Genomic DNA, 19,082 nt, shown 5'->3' with positions numbered 1-19,082 from the left:
TTTGCATTTTTGATCTGAGCCCCAAATTGAAATGTGAAAGAATCATGCATTCTTTGTTTTTTTTTCTGTAAGATTAACAAGAACAAAATAACAAAATAATCAGTCCCTTTTTCCTTTGATTTTTGAAAATAGAATGAACGATTGATGCACAGATAATAATGTGTGCATCATCAATTATTAATAATAATAATAATAATAATAATAATAATCCATCCTGGTGGCACAGTAGATGACTGGTTAGCACATCTGCCTCACAGTTCTGAGAACCGGGTTTCAAATCCCAGCCTCGCCTGTGTGGAGTTTGAATGTTCTCCCTGTGTCTGCATGTTTTTTCCTCCCACATCCCCAAAACATGCAGGTTAGGTTAATTGAAAACTCTAAATTGCCCATAAGTGTGAATTGTTGTTTGTTTATATGTGTCCTGCAATTGGCTGGCAACAGGTTCAGGGTGTACCCCGCCTCTCGCCCGAAGATAGCTGGGATAGGCTCCAGCACGCCCGCAACCCTAGTGAGGATAAGTGGAATGGAAGATTAATGAATGTATGAATGAATAATCCATCCATTCTCAACACCGCTTATCCTGGTTAGGGTCGCAGGGCGCTGGAGCCTATCCCAGATGACTTTGGGTAAAAGGATGACTACACCCTGAACTGGTCGCCAGTCAGTTGCAGGGCAAATATACTGTAGATACGGACAACCACTCGCACTGTCATTGGGAACTGAACCCACGCTGCCCACACCAAAGTCAGGCGAGTGTACCACTACACCATCAGTGACCCATAATAATAATAATAATAATAATAATAATAATGATGATGATGATGATGATGATGATGATGATGATGATGATGATGATGATGATGATGATGATGATGATGATGATGATGATGATGATGATAATAGTCACTGATGGTGTAGTGGTGCATTTGCGTTTTACTTTATTGTATTTTATATCGAAGTAAAAGCATCCAAATTAGACAAAGAAAAACTCCACTGCAAAGCTGGCAATAAAAATCCGTGTTATGGTGAGGTTTTGTGAATGAAATTGAGGATTCCGACGACTGTGAATGCAGCAGCGGCGGCCGCTTTGGCTGTGCTCAGTCTTCCTCGTTGTGCATCGATGAAGTTGTTACAAAGATGGCGGACTTCCTGCCGTCCCGCTCTGTTTTATCTGTCTGTTTCCCTAACTGTCTCCTCACTAGCGGCGAAGCAGAGCAGTTGCGGAAATCTAAAGAGATAGATAAGTGTCTTATTCGAGATAAGACGTACGTGAAAAGGCTCGTTAAAATCCTATTACTTGGAGCAGGCGAGAGTGGCAAGTCTACTTTCCTAAAGCAGATGCGCATAATCCATGGGCAGGACTTCGATCAGAGGGCCAAAGAAGAATTCAGAGCCACTATTTATAGCAATGTTATTAAAGGTAAGACTACGACTAATACATTTGCTCTTTTCGGAGTTGGTGGTCGTCTGTTTGACACGTTGAAGTCGAGTTGGTGTGTAAACATTGGTGATGAAGATGGTAGCTATGCTAACTGCACGTTGAGATGACTGGGGCCACTCTCTGTTCTTTGCAAGATACGCCCATGTTATTTGTGTTCATCTCCACGGAGGGTTAGGGGGACCAGCCCGTGTAATTGTCCTTTATGCATGTTGCGTTATGCGTTATGCGTGTATGGTATGCTACGATGGTTGCTGCTTTCGCAACCAGTCATTGTGAGCAGATAACGTGACAGCATAATTAGTACAATGACGTGTCTTGACTGAAACTATCACCAAACGTCAACATGGACATTACTCTCCAACTGGACTACCAACTTTTCGTGGTGTAGCTTATCACTAGGGGTGGGAGGGAAAAAAATGGCTTCTTAGATGCAGATGGGAACATTTTAAATCAAGTAATTGCATGTGAATAATCAATTATTAAATTAGCAACGTGACAAGTTTGAAGTCTGTCAAAATGCCGAGTGTAGTTGGAATGTCCAGTTTAACCTGAGTGAGTACAATACAATAATTTTGAAAGTCAGTTGATGGGTTCTGGAGAAATGTATTTTTTTTTTTGTGTTGATAAAGAAAATTGCCTTTTGGGGAACATTTTTGTGTGATATCACCTACATAAAAACGTGGTCAAAAACGCCTTTAAATTAAAGTAAAATTGTAAAACTTAATAATTTCTCAACATATCTCTTCGACAGTTTCATTTCGTCAGCTACTCTTGGAACCCCCTCTCTAATTGGTTGACACTTTTCAGTTAAAAATATCCACCAATCGGTCCTAGCGGCTGAAATCTGCTGTATGTGGAAAACAGGTTAGCGGACTTCCTGTGTATGCCGAACTAATGTGCATGACTATGGGTTGATGACATGATAGTTTGAAAGCGAATTTGCAAAAATTCATTTTCTTTATGGTTGTTGTTTCCGGGCAAAAGTTAAATACATGCATGGTGGCCGACTGGTTAGAGCGTCAGCCTCACAGTTCTGAGGAGCGTGGTTCAATCTCCGGCCCCGCCTGTGTGGAGTTTGCATGTTCGCCCCGTGCCTGCGTGGGTTTTCTCCGGGCACTCCGGTTTCCTCCCACATCCCAAAAACATGCATTAATTGGTGACTCTAAATTGCCCATAGGTGTGACTGTGAGTGGGAATGGTTGTTTGTTTGTATGTGCCCTGCGATTGGCTGGAAACCAGTTCAGGGTGTAGCCCGCCTCCTTCCCTATGACAGCTGGGATAGGCTCCAGCACGCCTGCGACCCTAGTGAGGAGAAGCGGCTCAGAAAATGGATGGATGGATGGATGGATATGCTATATGTAAACATGAACGAAGCCCAAACACTTGTTGACAAAAAAAAAAAGACAGACATTTTAAAGCTCTACGCGTGCTTTGTCAGGGTCCCCTTTGCCATTCAACCGAACCAGGAGGAAGTGCTTTGACGTGGTTTGCCCTAAAAACACGACTTCACTTGCGCAAATGGAACGTTATTAGTGAGAGGAGCATTTTCCACAGTAGGGTCATGTACTTAAGCATCAATTGTTTTTTCATGAATTTATTTGTTATTGAGAATTTTAGAGGCGTTTGAAGTGTCTATTCCATGTTTTTTTTTCTTTTTTTTAGAAAATTCCACAAAGATGGCAGCCACTTGTCATGTTACTAATTAAATAACGAAATACTGATGCAAAAAAAATTAAATAATGGAAAGCAGAAGTGCAACGCCTGATGTGCATGCCTTCTTGCTTGCGTAGAAACCATTGCGCCAACTTAATAAGATTGAGAGATATCAAGTAAATCACCTCTCACTAACACAATTAATTCATGGTTAAATCTGCCAACCGGATCATGTGATGCGAAACCCAAACCCACCTGAACTAGCATATATGCCGCCATTTATGTTGCGTTTGGTCTGTCTGTGGCTGTGGTTCTGAGGAAGGTGCCCACCTCACAGTCAGTAATGTCAAATCACAGAGCGAGCGCCTCAGCAGTTTGTGGCATGATGTTGCCAGTAAGTTGAATACACACAATTGAAATGTCACTTTTGTCTTTTTCCTGTGATGTAACATTCAGATTCATACAGCTCTTCCCGTTTCTGTTAATGACAAATAATGGAAGTAAATAAAATTTTCAATGGAAATGTGGGTAATTTAAAATGCTGTTTTAAAAGTAACAAGTAGTAACACAGAAAGAAAAAAGCAATTTATAGAAAAAAACAACAACTATCAATTGATTCAAGATGCATCGACAAGCTGTAGTCAGATCTGAACGAAGGTCTCTGAATGGTAGCCAAATTAAATTTGTGAGGTGACTGGAGATTCCCTTCCCTGATTATTTTGTTCTGAATGTTGCAGCCAAATACTGCACCTCAATTTTCTTTCAAGCGCTTCAAGATGCTTTTAATCAACAATCAATTGCTCACAATTAACTAAAGTCTTAACGATCAGTTAATAAAAACAATTTTCATCCATAATAGTTTGTATCATGTTGATGTATTGAAATTCTCCAGTGCCCTATACACCTCACATTGTCTTGCAATTCTTGAAAGCAGCCTGTGATATAAATTATAAATGATTTGGGTGGATGAGGACACACTTTAAGTACTGTAAATACATAACAGGCAAGATTAGGGAGACCTTGCTATCATTTATTTGTTCACGTTGTAATGATGTTACAGCAGCACCACAGCTGTGGGTGTGAACCGGGGTCCCCAGGGTGGCAGGTGCGGCTGTTAACCACTATTACATAGCTATAAAAACTATCCGTCAATTATAAGTCTCCAAAAACAAAAAACACAATTGGCTCTAGTGGAATCTTCCAGTAGCAACATCCACTCATCCCTTCGTAACTGTTAATCACACCACAAAAATCCATTTTAATAATAGCTATAACCTGTGTCAACATCCAAGGATTTACTCATGTACATGCGGGTTTTTTGGTTGTAGACTGGGGGCTGGCGTCAGTATTATCATATAAGCTAATATGTGGTTGGTGTCTTGGTATAGTGGTGGCCATGGAATTGAAATTTACCATTAGGCAAATAATTACCAGTTAAAATTCCTTCCATTTGCACAAGCAGTTGTTTGGTAAAAGTACTTACATTATTGTGAATTAGAGCAAATAGGGAAGTGTTATTTGAGAGGGTGGAAAGGTCCGCTCAGTGTCAAGGGGAAATGACACAGTTGATGATGTTTACACCAAACAGGAAACTTAATGTCAGTCTCCCTCATGAATTTGGTAGGACCTCTGTTAGCACTAAGTTGTCTCATTCACTGTTGACACACACTAGCACATTTAGAAGAGACATTTAGATTAGAAAAATAAATATATCAATCCAGCATACTATTTTGTTGTGCCTTGATAGAGCATTGGGAACCCTTTGTACGTGTTATCAGAATATGAAGGATATCTAATTACGTATTCCTTTTACCTCCATTGTAGCTTGATCGTTACTAATATGGTGTTAGTAAATATTATTATTTATATTATATTAATTATGGCGGCACGGTGTGTACTAAAAAATGCCTGCAAGAATTTTCTACGCATAAATAACACTATTAATCTTGTCCTAGGCAGCACGGTGGACGACTAGTTAGAGCGTCTGCCTCACAATTCTGAGATTCTGTTCGATCTCCGACCCCGCCTGTGTGATGTTTGCATGTTCTCCCCGTGCCTGCGTGGGTTTTCTCCGGGCACTCCGGTTTCCTCCCACATCCCAAAAAAACATGCATTAATTGACGACTCTAAATTGCCCGTAGGTGTGAATGTGAGTGTGAATGGTTGTTTGTTTGTATGTGCCCTGCGATTGGCTGGCAACCAGTTCAGGGTGTACCCCGCCTCGTGCCCGATGATAGCTGGGATAGGCTCCAGCACGCCTGCGACCCTAGTAAGGAGAAGCGGCTCAGAAAATGGACGGATGGATGGATATTAATTATATTTTTATATATCTTTATTAGGCTTTACACCGATCTGATCTGCCTAATCGGTATCGGCTGATAATTAGCATTTTATGCTGATTGGCTTTAATGTCATAATTCACCAATCCGATCAATGAGGTCATTGATCGGCTGCGCAAAAGACATTTACTCCACGTCGCCTTCGTGTACAGTATATTTGAATCCAAAAGCTAGTTTAGTTTTAGCCTCGTCGCATGTCTTTGGACGTAGTACTGTAACTCTCTGACCACTGATAAAGTTATTTAAAAAAAAAAAAAAAAAACGTCGGCGGTGTGGAACAGACTACATGTTTGAGACAGACAACGTGTAATATGTGAAATTTGGTCTTTCACAATTGCAATATGTCAGACTACTGCAATAAAATCTTGTATTCCGATACCACCGCATCCCGTTTTTTACGATCACTGGGCTTCATCTTGTCAACTCAAACGCGACCGGATACACTCATTAACATGGTGACGACAACAATAATGGCTCGCGCCGTGTGTTTATAAGAACAAAAACGTGTGTTGGTTGTCACCGGTGCTCGGGAGAGGATGCTCGTTTAAGGCTTGCTTGAGGTATGTTCACATACTTTTAATATGATACGGCTCCCAAGCACACAACAAAATGTTATGTAGCCTAGCAAGCTAGTGCTACCACTAACGGTTGTAAGCGAACATGCGGGCGTTCTGTCGAATCATGCTCTAAAGTTTTGGTGTGTGTTACAGTAAGTTAGCACTCATTATTTCTGTCATGTTGTAATGTTGGTTTGACCTGACTGATTAGAATACATGATCAGACTAGAGCAGTGATTTCCAACCTTTATGGAGCCAAGGCACATATTTTACAATTGAAAAATCTCACTGCACACCAACAAACAAAAATGTCACAATAATTCCTGTATGTACTTCCTGCCATCTAATAGAAGATCATTCATTTGTTCTGTCTGTCACTATGCCTCACTGTCATAAATAGATGAACAAAGATACAGTATTTATTGTAAATAAAAAAATTTGAGCAATTAAGTACACAAGTATATAGAGTAAATGAACAAGTAATTTAAATGCAAACATTGCTCCATCTTGTGATTTGATCGGTTATCGTTTTTTTAAACTCGCTGATCGGCCCCAAAAATCCTGATCACGTAAAGCCTAATTTTTATTAGGAATGCACCAATATCTGCTCCATCTTGGTGATGAAAACTACTGGCAAGTGCGTCATTATACATTATTACATTTTTACAAGGCATGAAGTTAAATCAATAAGTCAGTTTGATGGAAGGTTTTTCTTTTTACATTTCAATAGTAAAATAAAGATTTGTTATTCTTATCAATTCATCATAACATTTAGGACTGGCCATCACGAAAGAGTTATTTATGGTCTATCCAGTGTTGTGTTGGTCATACTATTGAATTATTTATTTGTTGCGTTGAGTGAATCATGCTGAAGCTAAACCTATCCCAAAAATTCCATGCTAAATCGAAATCACAAGATTTGTTTAAAAAAAATAAAAACGAAAACTACCTCACAATTAGAGTATTTTCCCAAATTGTTCAGCCCTAGTCCTGATTGATGACTAGGTAATATTCGATTGGGCCCACATCGTTGCAAGCTTATCGGCTTCCCAGTGACGCGCACTGGCTAAGCGTGGCTAAAGGTTTAGCCACATAAACACACGTAATGCTGTGGCTAACTACGAGGAGATTTTTATACAGTTTAGCCACATTGGCTAAGAGGTTTCATGACCCAGTGCCAATCCTGTGAAAGGTAGACCCTCACATACCTGCAAATGTTTCCAAGAGAATCAAATTCAGTATTTTAAATGGAACACTCATGTCTGCCGATATAAATTGTATTGTTTCATATATCGCATATATTCTAAAATATTTTGCTATCTCGTAACAACTCAATATAATGACCAGCCCTTGTATGAGGTTATGTCAAGTAAGTTACAGATGTGTTTTTCCTAAAATAACCCCATCTGTGTACTTGTCATAGGATATGACACCAACTGTAACCTTAAGAATTAGTACAAGTGTTTTATTATTCCAGGTATTCGAGTCTTAGTGGATGCTCGAGAGAAGCTTCACATCCCATGGGGCAACTTGTCCAATCAGCGTCATGGAGATATGTTGATGGCATTTGACACCCGGTCTATGATGGCCCACGGCCATGGTATGGTGCAGCCCAAAGTTTTCCAGCACTACCTACCATCCATTCGGATCTTGTGGACTGACCAGGGAATCCAGAATGCCTATGACCGTCGCAGAGAATTCCAATTGGTAAGTAGCCAAAGGGTTTGTTTCATACAGCTATAACAATACAGTATCAAAACAGAAAATCTTGATACTTTAAGCCACAGACCTGTGTCGTTAATATGGCAGAATCGCAATACGCCTCTTCTGACTCCCAGAGTATATGCCTCCATTCCAGATACAGCCATATGAGCTCACAGTGCTACTAAAATATGACTACTACATCTAATACTAACACTTCTTCTTCTCATTATTGTTATTATTATTATTATTTTAGATCCATCCATCCATCCATCCATTTATTTTCTGAGCCGCTTCTCCTCACTAGGGTTGCGGGCGTGCTGGAGCCTATCCCAGCTATCATCGGGCAGGACGGTACACCCTGAACTGGTTGCCAGCCAATCGCAGGGCACCTACAAACAAACAACCGTTCGCACTGACATTCACACCTACGGGCAATTTAGAGTCTCCAATTCGTGCATGTTTTTGGGATGTGGGAGGAAACCGGAGTGCCCGGAGAAAACCCACGCAGGCACGGGGAGAACATGCAAACTCCACACAAGCGCGGCCGGGGATTGAACCCCGGTCCTCAGAACTGTGAGGCAGACGCTCTAACCAGTTGTCTACCGTGCCTCCTTATTTTAGATCATTTTTAAAAATCATTAATTGAAAAAAACTTAAGCCTAGATGAATATAAAAAAAGAAACTTGTAGATAGATTTCTTCAGCAAGCCTTCTCCAACTGAGTGTGATGTGAATGCTTTTTTCCGGTGACAATTTTATTGCAGTGTAATCGTGAAAGACCAAATTTATCTTGTCGTCTGATCCATGCATTATGGGTTGTTTGTCTCAGACGTTTTGTCTGTCCCACACCGCTGACATGTTTTTTTTTTTTTAAATAACTTTATTGGCAGTCAGATATTTACAGTACTACGTCAAAAGACACCAGACAAGGCTAAATATAAACTAGCTTTTGCATTCACATATACTGTACACGATGGCGATGTGGCGTAAATGTCTTTTGCGGATTGATCGGATCGGCGAATTATAACATTAAACCGATCAGCATAAAATGCTACTTATTGGCCGATACCGATCAAGCCGATCAGATCGGTGTAAAGTCTAGTAAAAAAGGCAGTAATGGAAGGAAATATCCACTCCACTAGTTGGTTGAAAGTGGTAGAAATGTGTGATTTTAGCATTTTTTTAAATGAAAAAATAAAATAAAATATGGCATAGCCACACATACTTCACTTGAATCACCCCTCCTCCTCCTTATTATTACCTTTGTTACTACCTTATGTTCAAACCAGTGGGAAAAGGCACCAGGCTACTTTCTGTTTAGTAGCATAGCAACCAGTGCCAAATATGGACACGATTGCACCGTGCCATCGTTCTCCCTCCGCTGTCTTGTGTCCTACCCCTTGGTGGGTGGTGTGAAAACCAAGTGCAGTATAGTCAGTATGTTGCCACAGGTGGCATGTGCTAAATCGCATGGGGTCTTTGGACTGTACAGACAAGCTTTGACAGTAACAGATAAAGCCTCTTCCTCACGTTTGATGGAGCAGAGTTGCAGCTGCTGTCCGAACACAGATGCACACAGGAAAGCCAATGAAGGAGAGTCTTCTTTTTGTGCTTGCTGTCACTCTTCCTCCACCATTCCTTCCTGAAAGCATTCCCAAATTTTCTAACATCTTGCTCACAGTAAACTTCATTCTCAACAGTTTTACCTCATCAATATGCATCTGTAGCAGCCTTTTTTTCACAAAGCAAAGCAAATTTATTTCTATAGCGCATTTCATACGCAAGATAACTCATTGTGCTTTACATGATTAAAAGCATTTAAAAAACAAATTAAAATACAGCTCATAAAGATTTAAAACAGATAAATAAAAATACAATTAAAACAGCGTACAGTACAAGAAATATTTAAAAGTGGAAATGCTCTAAAAAGCATGAGGAAAAAAGACCTGGCCTTAAAAACATTCACACTGATGTCACTTCTGTTGGCAACTTATTCCATATGTGTGCATCATAACAGCTAAATGCTGCGTCACTGTGAATCTGTAGATCTCGGTTTATATACCATTAGCATATCCTTCATGTATTCAGGATCAAAATCATTCAATTATTGATAGACCAGTAGCAGAAATTTAAAATCTATTCTAAATAGGGTTGGGCATCGTTTGTATTTGAGCGTTTCCGGTTCCTCATTATGATTCCGGTTCCAAACAATTCTCGATTCCGATTATTTTATTGGACTGGGTGAAAAAAGTTTGCAAGGTTTAAATAAAGGGTATCCAAATTATGAACATACATTTTCTTAGCAGCCCGCAGCATAAACTAAAATGAACATTTGACTTGGCATTCTTTATGTACCAGTATCAATATCAAACCTAGGCAATGTGTGTGGAACTAACCCAATTGACTGAATATTTATTAATTATTGTTTCAGCTAAAAGTTGTATATAACATTGTTAAAATAGTTATTTGCGACTGTTTTATCGTGTGAAATGGTTTATATGTACAAGTTTTAACTTGACTTCCTGTTTTAATCCTGGAGCCTTTATTTTGAAGGCTCACACCGACACCAGTAAAAACGAAAGTAAAACCAGAAACAGTATTGAATGTAACCAAATGCTATTTAAAAGGTTGATTCCTTTACTGATGAGACACAAGGTTAGTGTTTGTGATACTGTGAGACAACATTTTTGTGAATTTTGTCCAAGTTCATTGTGATGTAAAGTTGCTAGTTTTACCTTTGGTGAAGTTTTAGTTATGTGTTAAGCTTGTAATGCGACTGTTTCTACATTCTTTCCAGTATGGTAACATAATTTATATTTTATTTTTATGTCTGTCATCAGCTCTTATGTTGGTTTGAAGGCTAAAATAAACACTAAAATCCATCAGTGCAAGAGTGCAACCCACCGTTCAACTTGTTAGCTGCCTCACTGTTGGCAGAGATATATTTTATTCTTTCACTCACCCAATTGGCTTGACTGAAGTTCCACTCGGTGTTGGCTGATGCTCGGAGCGGGAGGGAGCACCCCAGACTTCTACACATCGTGAAAGCCTCCTTTGCACAATATAATCTTAATCTTAAATATTGCACTGAGGTGACTGGTCTTTTTAACATAGTTTGTGCGCGTTCTTCGTTGGTTTTCGCCGCTTCTTCGTTGGTTATCGTCACTTCTTCTTCGGGGTCGGTGGCCTGTAGGCATCTAAACTGGGAACCAAAATTTCTTAATGTGAATGATTCCGGGAAAACCGGAATGTTAGTCCTGGTTCCAATCGGTTCTCGATTCTCAATGCCCAACCCTAATTCTGAAGTTGACTGGGAGTCAGTGCGGAGACTTTAGAATTGGAATAATATGTTCTGGTCAGAACATGAGCTGCAGCATTCTGAATGTGCTGCAGCTGTTTAATGCTCTTTTGGGTCAATCAAGTGAGAAGACCATTACAATAGTCAAGTCAACTTGAGATAGAAGCATGGATGAGCTTTTCCTGGTCTGCTTGGCACATGCAAGCCTACACTCTGGATATGTTCTTCAGCTGGAAGAAGGCAGTTTTAGTAACTGATTTGATATGACTGTTCAAAGTCAGGTCGGAATCTATTAGCACACCAAGGTTTCGGGCTTGGTCTTTGGTTTTTAAAGAGAGTGACTCCAGGTATTTACTAACAGTATTGCTTTTTTCTTTACTGTCAAAATTACCTCCGTTTTGTTGTGGTTTAATTGAAGAAAACTTTGGCTCATCCAGTTATCTGTTCAAGGCAAATATTCAATATTAAGGTTGCTTTTATACCAGCTCATTATAATCAAACTAGTTTGCCCCACTCCCTCCTAGTGCATCATTTGTCATTTGTACATGTGTAAACATAATAGAAGAATCTCGTGCAGACTAAAGCAAACAGTCCGAGGCCTTCTGCAAGAGGTGGTTCTCCGGTTTGCATGCGCCATCTGACCTTGGTCTGAGACAACCTGCTTATGAATGCATATATTTTTACCCTACATGACTCTGTAGCTGGCTCCTCTTTGTATTCTGTAATGCAGTTTGTGCACAGCAACAACATAAGCAATAGTGTTATTGTTATTCTTACACTAACGCCTGACATTTATTCTAGTGACATGCAATAACAGGTGAAACTAGACCGATTAGACTGTTGACTTAATAGACACGCCTTTGGATTACCATGTTTACACATGGCCCTCTCATAAATGCTCAATATTTACTGTTTATTTGACGACTCTTCTTTTTTTCAAAGGTGGATAATGTGCTTGAGTTGTGCTGTAAAATTGCAGTCTGCTATTTGCTGTTGTGATATGTATCATAGCCTGCTAGATTGTCTCGATAATTTACTTAACAAAGTTATCACCAAATGGCTGTTTTGTCCATTTAATATTCTTTCCTCGTTTCATTCTTGTGGGGAAAAAACTGTAATTTGACAAATCAAATGTGATGTTTAGTAAGCTTTATAGGGTGTCGCGTGTCTTCCTCAAATACCTCCCATTGCCACATAGACAACATTTATGTGACAGTTATCGGTGCTAACAAGGCAGCTCTGCTTACCTTTTGGCGTACATGATAGTGCTTCCGTGTAGTAAGGTGGCCAGATTCCACCAGTCCCTTGACAATGGCGGATCTAGAAGCCTAATCATTATTAACTTCATGAAGAGGGCAGTTATTAGGCTTTACACGATCAGGATTTTTGGGGCCGATCACCATCTACATGACAGAAATAACGGTTGCTAACTTACTGTAATTAAATTACTTTGTTGTGATTAAATTACTTCACACACATCGAAACTTTAGAGCATGATTCGACATAATTCCGGCATGTTTGCGTACAACCGTAAGTGCTAGCACTAGCTTGCTAGGCTACATAACGTTTTGTTGCCTACTTGTGAGCAGTATCGTATTAAAAGTATGTGAACTTACCTCAAGCAATCCTTGAATTAAAGTCCTCTCCCAAGCATCGGTGACCGCCAGCACACATTTCTCCCCATTTTGTTCTTATAATACACACGACGCGATCCATTGTTGTTGTCATCGCCATGGTAACGAGTGTATCCGGTCGCGTTTGATTTGACAAGATAAAGCCCATCGATCGTAAAAGACGGGATGCGGTGGTATCGGAATACAAGATTGTGTTGCAGTAGTCCGGCATAGTGCAATCATGAAAGATCAAATTTGTCTTGGAGTCTGATCCAGGCATTACGGGTTGTCTACCCTACACCACCGACATGTTTTAAAAAAAAAAAAAAATACTTTATTGGTGATCAGATATTTACAGTACTACATCAAAAGACGTGCGACAAGGCTAAAAATAAACTAGCTTTTGGATTCATATATTCTGTACATGATGGCGACGCGGAGTAAATGTGTTTTGTGGAGCTGATCAATGATGTCATTGATCGGATCGGCGAATTATGACATTAAAGCCGATTAGTCGATCAGCATAAAATGCTAATTATCGGCTGATACCGATCAAGCCGATTAGATCAGTGTATAGTTATGTAAATTAGTGAAGTCATAATTCACAAAATATTTACTTGGTTGTTTATTTTCATACTTGATGTATGGTCAGGAAGTCCAGTGACCCAACAAGCTGGATACAGTTAATTAAGTCACTTTTCAATAATATGGCCCGTTTACGTCCAATCACTCAGTAGTTACTCTGCATATGACAAAAAAAAATGACTGGTGTATTTATTTGAGATGAAAAATGTATGATTATATACAGTGGGTAAAGAAAGTATTCGGACCCAGACCCCCTTAAGATTTTCAGTTTTTTATATTGCAGCCATTTGCTAACATTGCCACATTAATGTACAAAAAAATTAATGTAGAAAAAAAGGAATTGTTGAAATTTTGGCAGATTTATTAAAAAAGAAAAACTGAAATATCACATAGCCATAAGTATTCAGACCCTTTGCTCAGTATTTAGTCGAAGCACCCTTTTGAGCTAATACAGCCATGAGTCTTTTGGGGATTTTTCACACCTGGATTTGGGGATCATCTACCTCTCCTGCTTGCAGATCCTCTCCAGTTCTGTCAGGTTGGATGGTGAACGTTGGTGGGCATCCATTTTCAGGTCTTTCCAGCGATGCTCAATTGGGTTTAAGTCAGGGCTCTGGCTGGGCCATTCAAAAACAGTCACAGAGTTGTTCTGAAGCCACTCCTTCTGTATTTTAGCTGTGTGCTTAGGGTCATTGTCTTTTTTGAAGGTGAACCTTCGGCCCAGTCTGAGGTACTGAGCACTCTGGAGAAGGTTTTCGTCGAGGATATCCCTGTACTTGGCTGCATTCATCTTTCCTGCGATTGCAACCGATCGTCCTGTCCCTGCAGCTGAAAAACACACCCACGGCATGATGCTGCCACCACCATGCTTCACTGTTGGGACTGTCTTGGACAGATGATGAGTAGGGCCTGGTTTTCTCCACACATACCACTTAGAGTTAAGGCCCACAATTTCTATCTTGGTCTCATCAGACCAGAGAATCTTATTTCTCACCATTTTGGAGTCCTTCAGGTGCCTTTTAGCAAACTGCGGGCTTTCATGTATCTTGCACTGAGGAGAGGCTTCCGTCAAGCCACTCTGCCATAAACCTTGACTGGTGGAGGGCTGCAGTGATGATTGACTTTCTAGAATTTCCTCCCATCTCCCGACTGCATCTCTGGAGCTCAGCCACAGTGATCTTTGGGTTGTTCTTTACCTCTCTCACCGAGGCTCTTCTCCCCCAATTGCTCAGTTTGGCTGGACGGCCAGATCTAGGAAGGGTTCTGGTTGTCCCAAATGTCTTCCATTTCAGGATTCTGGAGGCCACTGTGCTCTTAGGAACCTTAAGTGCAGCAGAATTTCTTTTGCAACCTTGGCCAGATCAGTGCCTTCCCACAATTCTGTCTCTGAACTCTTCAGGCAGTTCCTTTGACCTCATGATTCTCATTTGCTCTGACATGCACTGTGAGCTGTAAGGTCTGATATAGACAGCTGTGTGGCCTTCCAATCAGTATAATAAAACACAGCTGGACTCCAATGAAGGTGTAGAACCATTTTAAGGATGATCAGAAGAAATGGACAGCACCTGAGTTAAATATATGAGTGTCACAGCAAAGGGTCTGAATACTTATGGCTGTGTGATATTTCAGTTTTTCTTTTTTAATAAATTAGCAAAAATTTCAACAATTAAGTTTTCTTTCTGTCAATATGGAGTGCCGTGTGTACATTAATGAGGAAAACAAAAATAAGTTAAATGATTTTAACAAATGGCTGCAATATAACAGAGGGAAAATTTTAAGGAGGTCTGAAAACCTTCCGTACCCACTGTATACAGTAACTACAATACAATACAATACAAAACATAATGATTATAGTGACCAAAACTAGTTATCACTGTTACCATTATATTGCTGAAAGAAATGTGAACAGAAAATGCAGATCCATGCACTTGAATATAAAGCATTGCAACACATTAGGACTGCAACAACGAATCCATAAAATTGATCAAAATCAATAATGAAAAGCATTGGCAACGAATTTCATTATCGATTATTGTTTCGTGCAGTTATTATGTCAATCACCCCGTGCTCTCCCTGTTGTGTGCTGTTCCTGCTGTGCATGCCTGGCCTCTTTGGGGCACTGTGGTGCACGAATGCAGATTACACAGCTTCATCAGATAAAAGGCCAGAATAAAAATGTCGCAATTGAACTGCATTAAATATAGAGTGGGGCAAAAAGGTATTTAATCATCCACCAATTCTGCAAGTTCTCCCACTTAAAAAGATGAGAGAGGCCTGTAATTTTCATCATAGGTATACCTCATGTATGAGAGACAAAATGAGGCAAAAAAAAAAAATCCAGAAAATCACATTGATTTTTATAGAATTTATTAGCAAATTATGGTGGAAAATAAGTATTTGGTCACCTACAAATAAGCAAACAACTAGTATGGCGCCAAACCACTCAAACCTTGAAAACGCCATGAGCCAATGACAAATATTGAAAGTCTATGAGCCAATGAAAAGCTTCGAAACATTTTTAAGGGATGAAGCGCAAAGCGAAACAGTGATGACGTTCGAAGCTCCGAACGTCATCCGTCACGTGACACAGGTGTTTTGATACAAGCTCCGATGCAGCGTTTCAAATCACTCCGCTTCAGGAAGCGTGACACAAGCTCCAAGCCTCGGTATAATTTGCCCATCACTAGTTCACACTCAGTGACTGTGTTACTGTGAGTGTGAATAGTTGGGAGAGGGTCCAGCTCCCCCCAACCCTGAACAGGACAAGTGGTATACAAATAGAATAAAAAATTGGATGGATGGACTATAGTTAAGCTCAGTTGAGCATTGGAATTTACAGGTTCTTATGTATCTTCACTCTAATGAACCAAAAATATTCTAGAAGGCATTAAAATTCAAGGGTACAATCTCACAGCTTTGCACATATTCAGAGAACAAGTCACATAAAAAGCTTAGTAGAAGAAGAAGAATCGCCTTTTATTTCAGGAGGCGGGGTACACCCTGAACTGGTTGCCAGCCAATCGCAGGGCACATACAAACACCGGTGTGTTTCCGTAATGCATACTATAAACAACCATTGTGGCGGCTAGCTTGAAGGGGATGAATGAAAATGAAAAGTTGGTGCTTGCAGCCTAATGTTATTGCCTTTTATGCATAAACTGTATTTGCTTCCATTAAGTTGCCATTTGTGATTGCACTCTGTAATAGTATATTTATTCAGTTATCCCTTGGTAAATATGAAATTCTTTGATACATTTTTTTTTTTTAATTAGCTATAATTTTTCCAATATAAAGATTCATTTTGCACGGAAAACTGTTGCCATATTGTTTGTTCAAAAGTAGGGCAATAAAAATTAAGATTTTTCCCTAACATGAGAAATACTCGTGATTAATAATCGTGATTAGTAGGCCTTAAACAATCAGGATTTTTGGGCCCGATCACCGATCAGCGAGTTTAAAAAAACGATAACCGATCACCGATCCGATCACAAGATTGAGCAATGTGTCTATTTAAATGACCTATTCATTTACTGTATATACTTGTGTACTTAATTGCTCAAAAAATATATTTACAATAAATAATGTATCTTTTTATGCCAGTGAGGCATAGTGACAGAACAAATGAATGGTCTTCTATTGGATGGCAGGAGGTACATACAGTAATTAATGTATCCACTTTTGGTGACATTTTTGTTTGTTGGTGTGCCGTGAGATTTTTCAGTTGTAAAATATGTTCCTTGGCTCCATAAAGGTTGAAAAGCACTGCTCTAGTCAGGTCATGTATTCTAATCAGTCAGGTCAAACCAACATTATGTGACAGAAATAATGGGTGCTAACTTACTGTAATTAAATGACTTTATTGTAATGAAATTACTTCACCCACACCGAAACTCTAGAGCATGATTCGACAGAACAGCGGCATGTTTAGGCACAACCGTTAGTGCTAGCACTAGCTTGCTAGGTTACATTACGGTTTGTTGCCTGCTTGCGAGCAGTATTAAAAGTACGGGAACATACCTCAAGCAAGCCTTAAACGAACATCCTCTCCTGAGCACCGGTGACCACCAACACACCAACCCCACACCATAATCCCCCCTCCACCAAACTTTACACTTGGCACAATGCAGTTAGACAAGTACCGTTCTCCTGGCAACCGGCAAACCCAGACTCATCCATCAGATTGCCAGATTGAGAAGCGTGATTCGTCACTCCAGAGAACGAGTCTCAACTGCATTCCAGTGGCAGCATGCTTTACCCCACTGACGATGCTTTGCATTGCACTTGATGTATGGCTTGGATATAGCAGCTCAGCCATGGAAACACATTCCATGTAGCTCTCTGCGCACTGTCTTCAGCTAATCTGAAAGCCATATGAAGTTTGGAGGTCTGTAGCGATTCACTCTTCAGAAAGTTGGCGACATCTTTGCCCTATGCGCCTCAGCATCCGCTGACCACGCTCTGTCAGTTTATGTGGCCTACCTACCACTTGGCATCTGAGTTGCTGTTGTTCCGAAACGCTTCCACGTTCTTATAATACAGCTGACAGTTGACTGTGGAATATTTAGGAGCGAGGAAATTTCACAACTGGACTTGTTGCACAGGTGGCAGCCTATCACAGTTAGTTCCATGCTGGAATTCACTGAGCTCCTGAGAACGACCCTTTCTTTCATAAATGTTTGTAAAAGCAGTCTGCATGCCTATGTGTTTGATTTTATACACCTGTGGCCATGGAAGTGATTGGAACACCTGGTTCCGATTATTTGGAAGGATGAGCGAATACTTTTAGCAATATAGTGTTTGATGCCATTATGGTGCTTAGAGTCTTGAAGAAAGAGAGCCAGTTGATTAGGTCCGTGCACTTTGCGGCCATTCATTTTTGCTTCTTATGTAGGAAAACAAAAAAACGGGAAATTACCCTATTTTCTATCTTTTTTTTATGTATGTAAACAAAAAAATGGGAAACGACCCTATTTTCATTTTGTTTTGTTTTGATGTAAACAACAACGGGGAAACGAATCGTCTCGCATTTTTTGTTTGAAAATTGCAACTTAAAAAAACAAAGTATCTGATCTACTGTTATGTTTCTTTAACTTGAGTTGGGAAATTGACCAATTTTTTTTTCTCAAGCTTTATATGGTGCTTTGCCTTGACACGGAAGATGTTCTTCTGCTGCTGCTTCTTACTCTGATATCCACCTTCAGACATATCTGTGTGAATGCCTGTAGCAATTTCACCAAAAGTTATGCCGTTGGGTTTTATCTCCACTATAATGTTGTCAGCCATCTAAAGCCATGTTTAGAAGTCCCGGAAAATGCAGGATTTGAAACAGACACACAAGCTATTGATTTTAAACAGAGGGGAGTCATAGATATGAACACTAGATATTTCAGAAGTGGCTTACGTGGCGGCCATGTTTGGGAGGTCGTCGTTCCCGAGAAGCCACGTGAAATCCGCTGTCGACTTTGACCTTCCTAGCTTAGCGTCACCGTCGGCACAGAGCTCACATCTTCCGGGTTAAGGCAAAGCCGCAAGAAAGCAAGTTTAAGGAAAAGAATGATGGTTGTATTTTATTTCCCGATTTGTGTTAAATAAACACATAATAGAACATCAAATAAAGGCATCTTTTCAGTTTTTCAATTTCCAATTTTCAAACTAGAAAGATCAGGTAAACTGATTTAAAAAAAAAAAAAAAAAAAAAGGCTCATTTTCCATTTTTCTTTTTCCAATTTTCAAACTACCAACGTGAGAAAACTTGTTTCTGGATTTTTGTTGAGATACATCAAAACATCCATCCATCCATTTTCAACACCGCTTATCCTGGTTAGGGTCGCGGGTCGCTGGAGCCTATCCATCTGACTTCGGGCAAAAGGCGGATTACACCCTGAACTGGTCG

At 40.0% G+C, this 19,082-nt stretch overlaps 1 protein-coding gene across 2 annotated transcripts in view; it reads left to right on the top strand.

The window, feature by feature from the left end:
• Positions 1-1,118: 1,118 nt before the first annotated feature.
• gna13b (guanine nucleotide binding protein (G protein), alpha 13b) overlaps positions 1,119-19,082 on the top strand; it is a 44,896-nt gene continuing 26,932 nt past the window's right edge. For both annotated transcript variants that reach the window (XM_061699639.1, XM_061699638.1), the window contains exons 1-2: positions 1,119-1,420; positions 7,468-7,697. In XM_061699639.1, coding sequence (XP_061555623.1) covers positions 1,138-1,420; positions 7,468-7,697 — 513 coding nt within the window. In that variant the 5' untranslated portion in view covers positions 1,119-1,137. The remainder of the gene's footprint in view (positions 1,421-7,467; positions 7,698-19,082) is intronic.

Source organism: Phycodurus eques, chromosome 16 (assembly GCF_024500275.1).
Source record: "Phycodurus eques isolate BA_2022a chromosome 16, UOR_Pequ_1.1, whole genome shotgun sequence".
In the NCBI taxonomy this organism is placed as follows: domain Eukaryota; kingdom Metazoa; phylum Chordata; class Actinopteri; order Syngnathiformes; family Syngnathidae; genus Phycodurus; species Phycodurus eques.
This window is presented reverse-complemented; position numbering and strand designations above follow the sequence as displayed.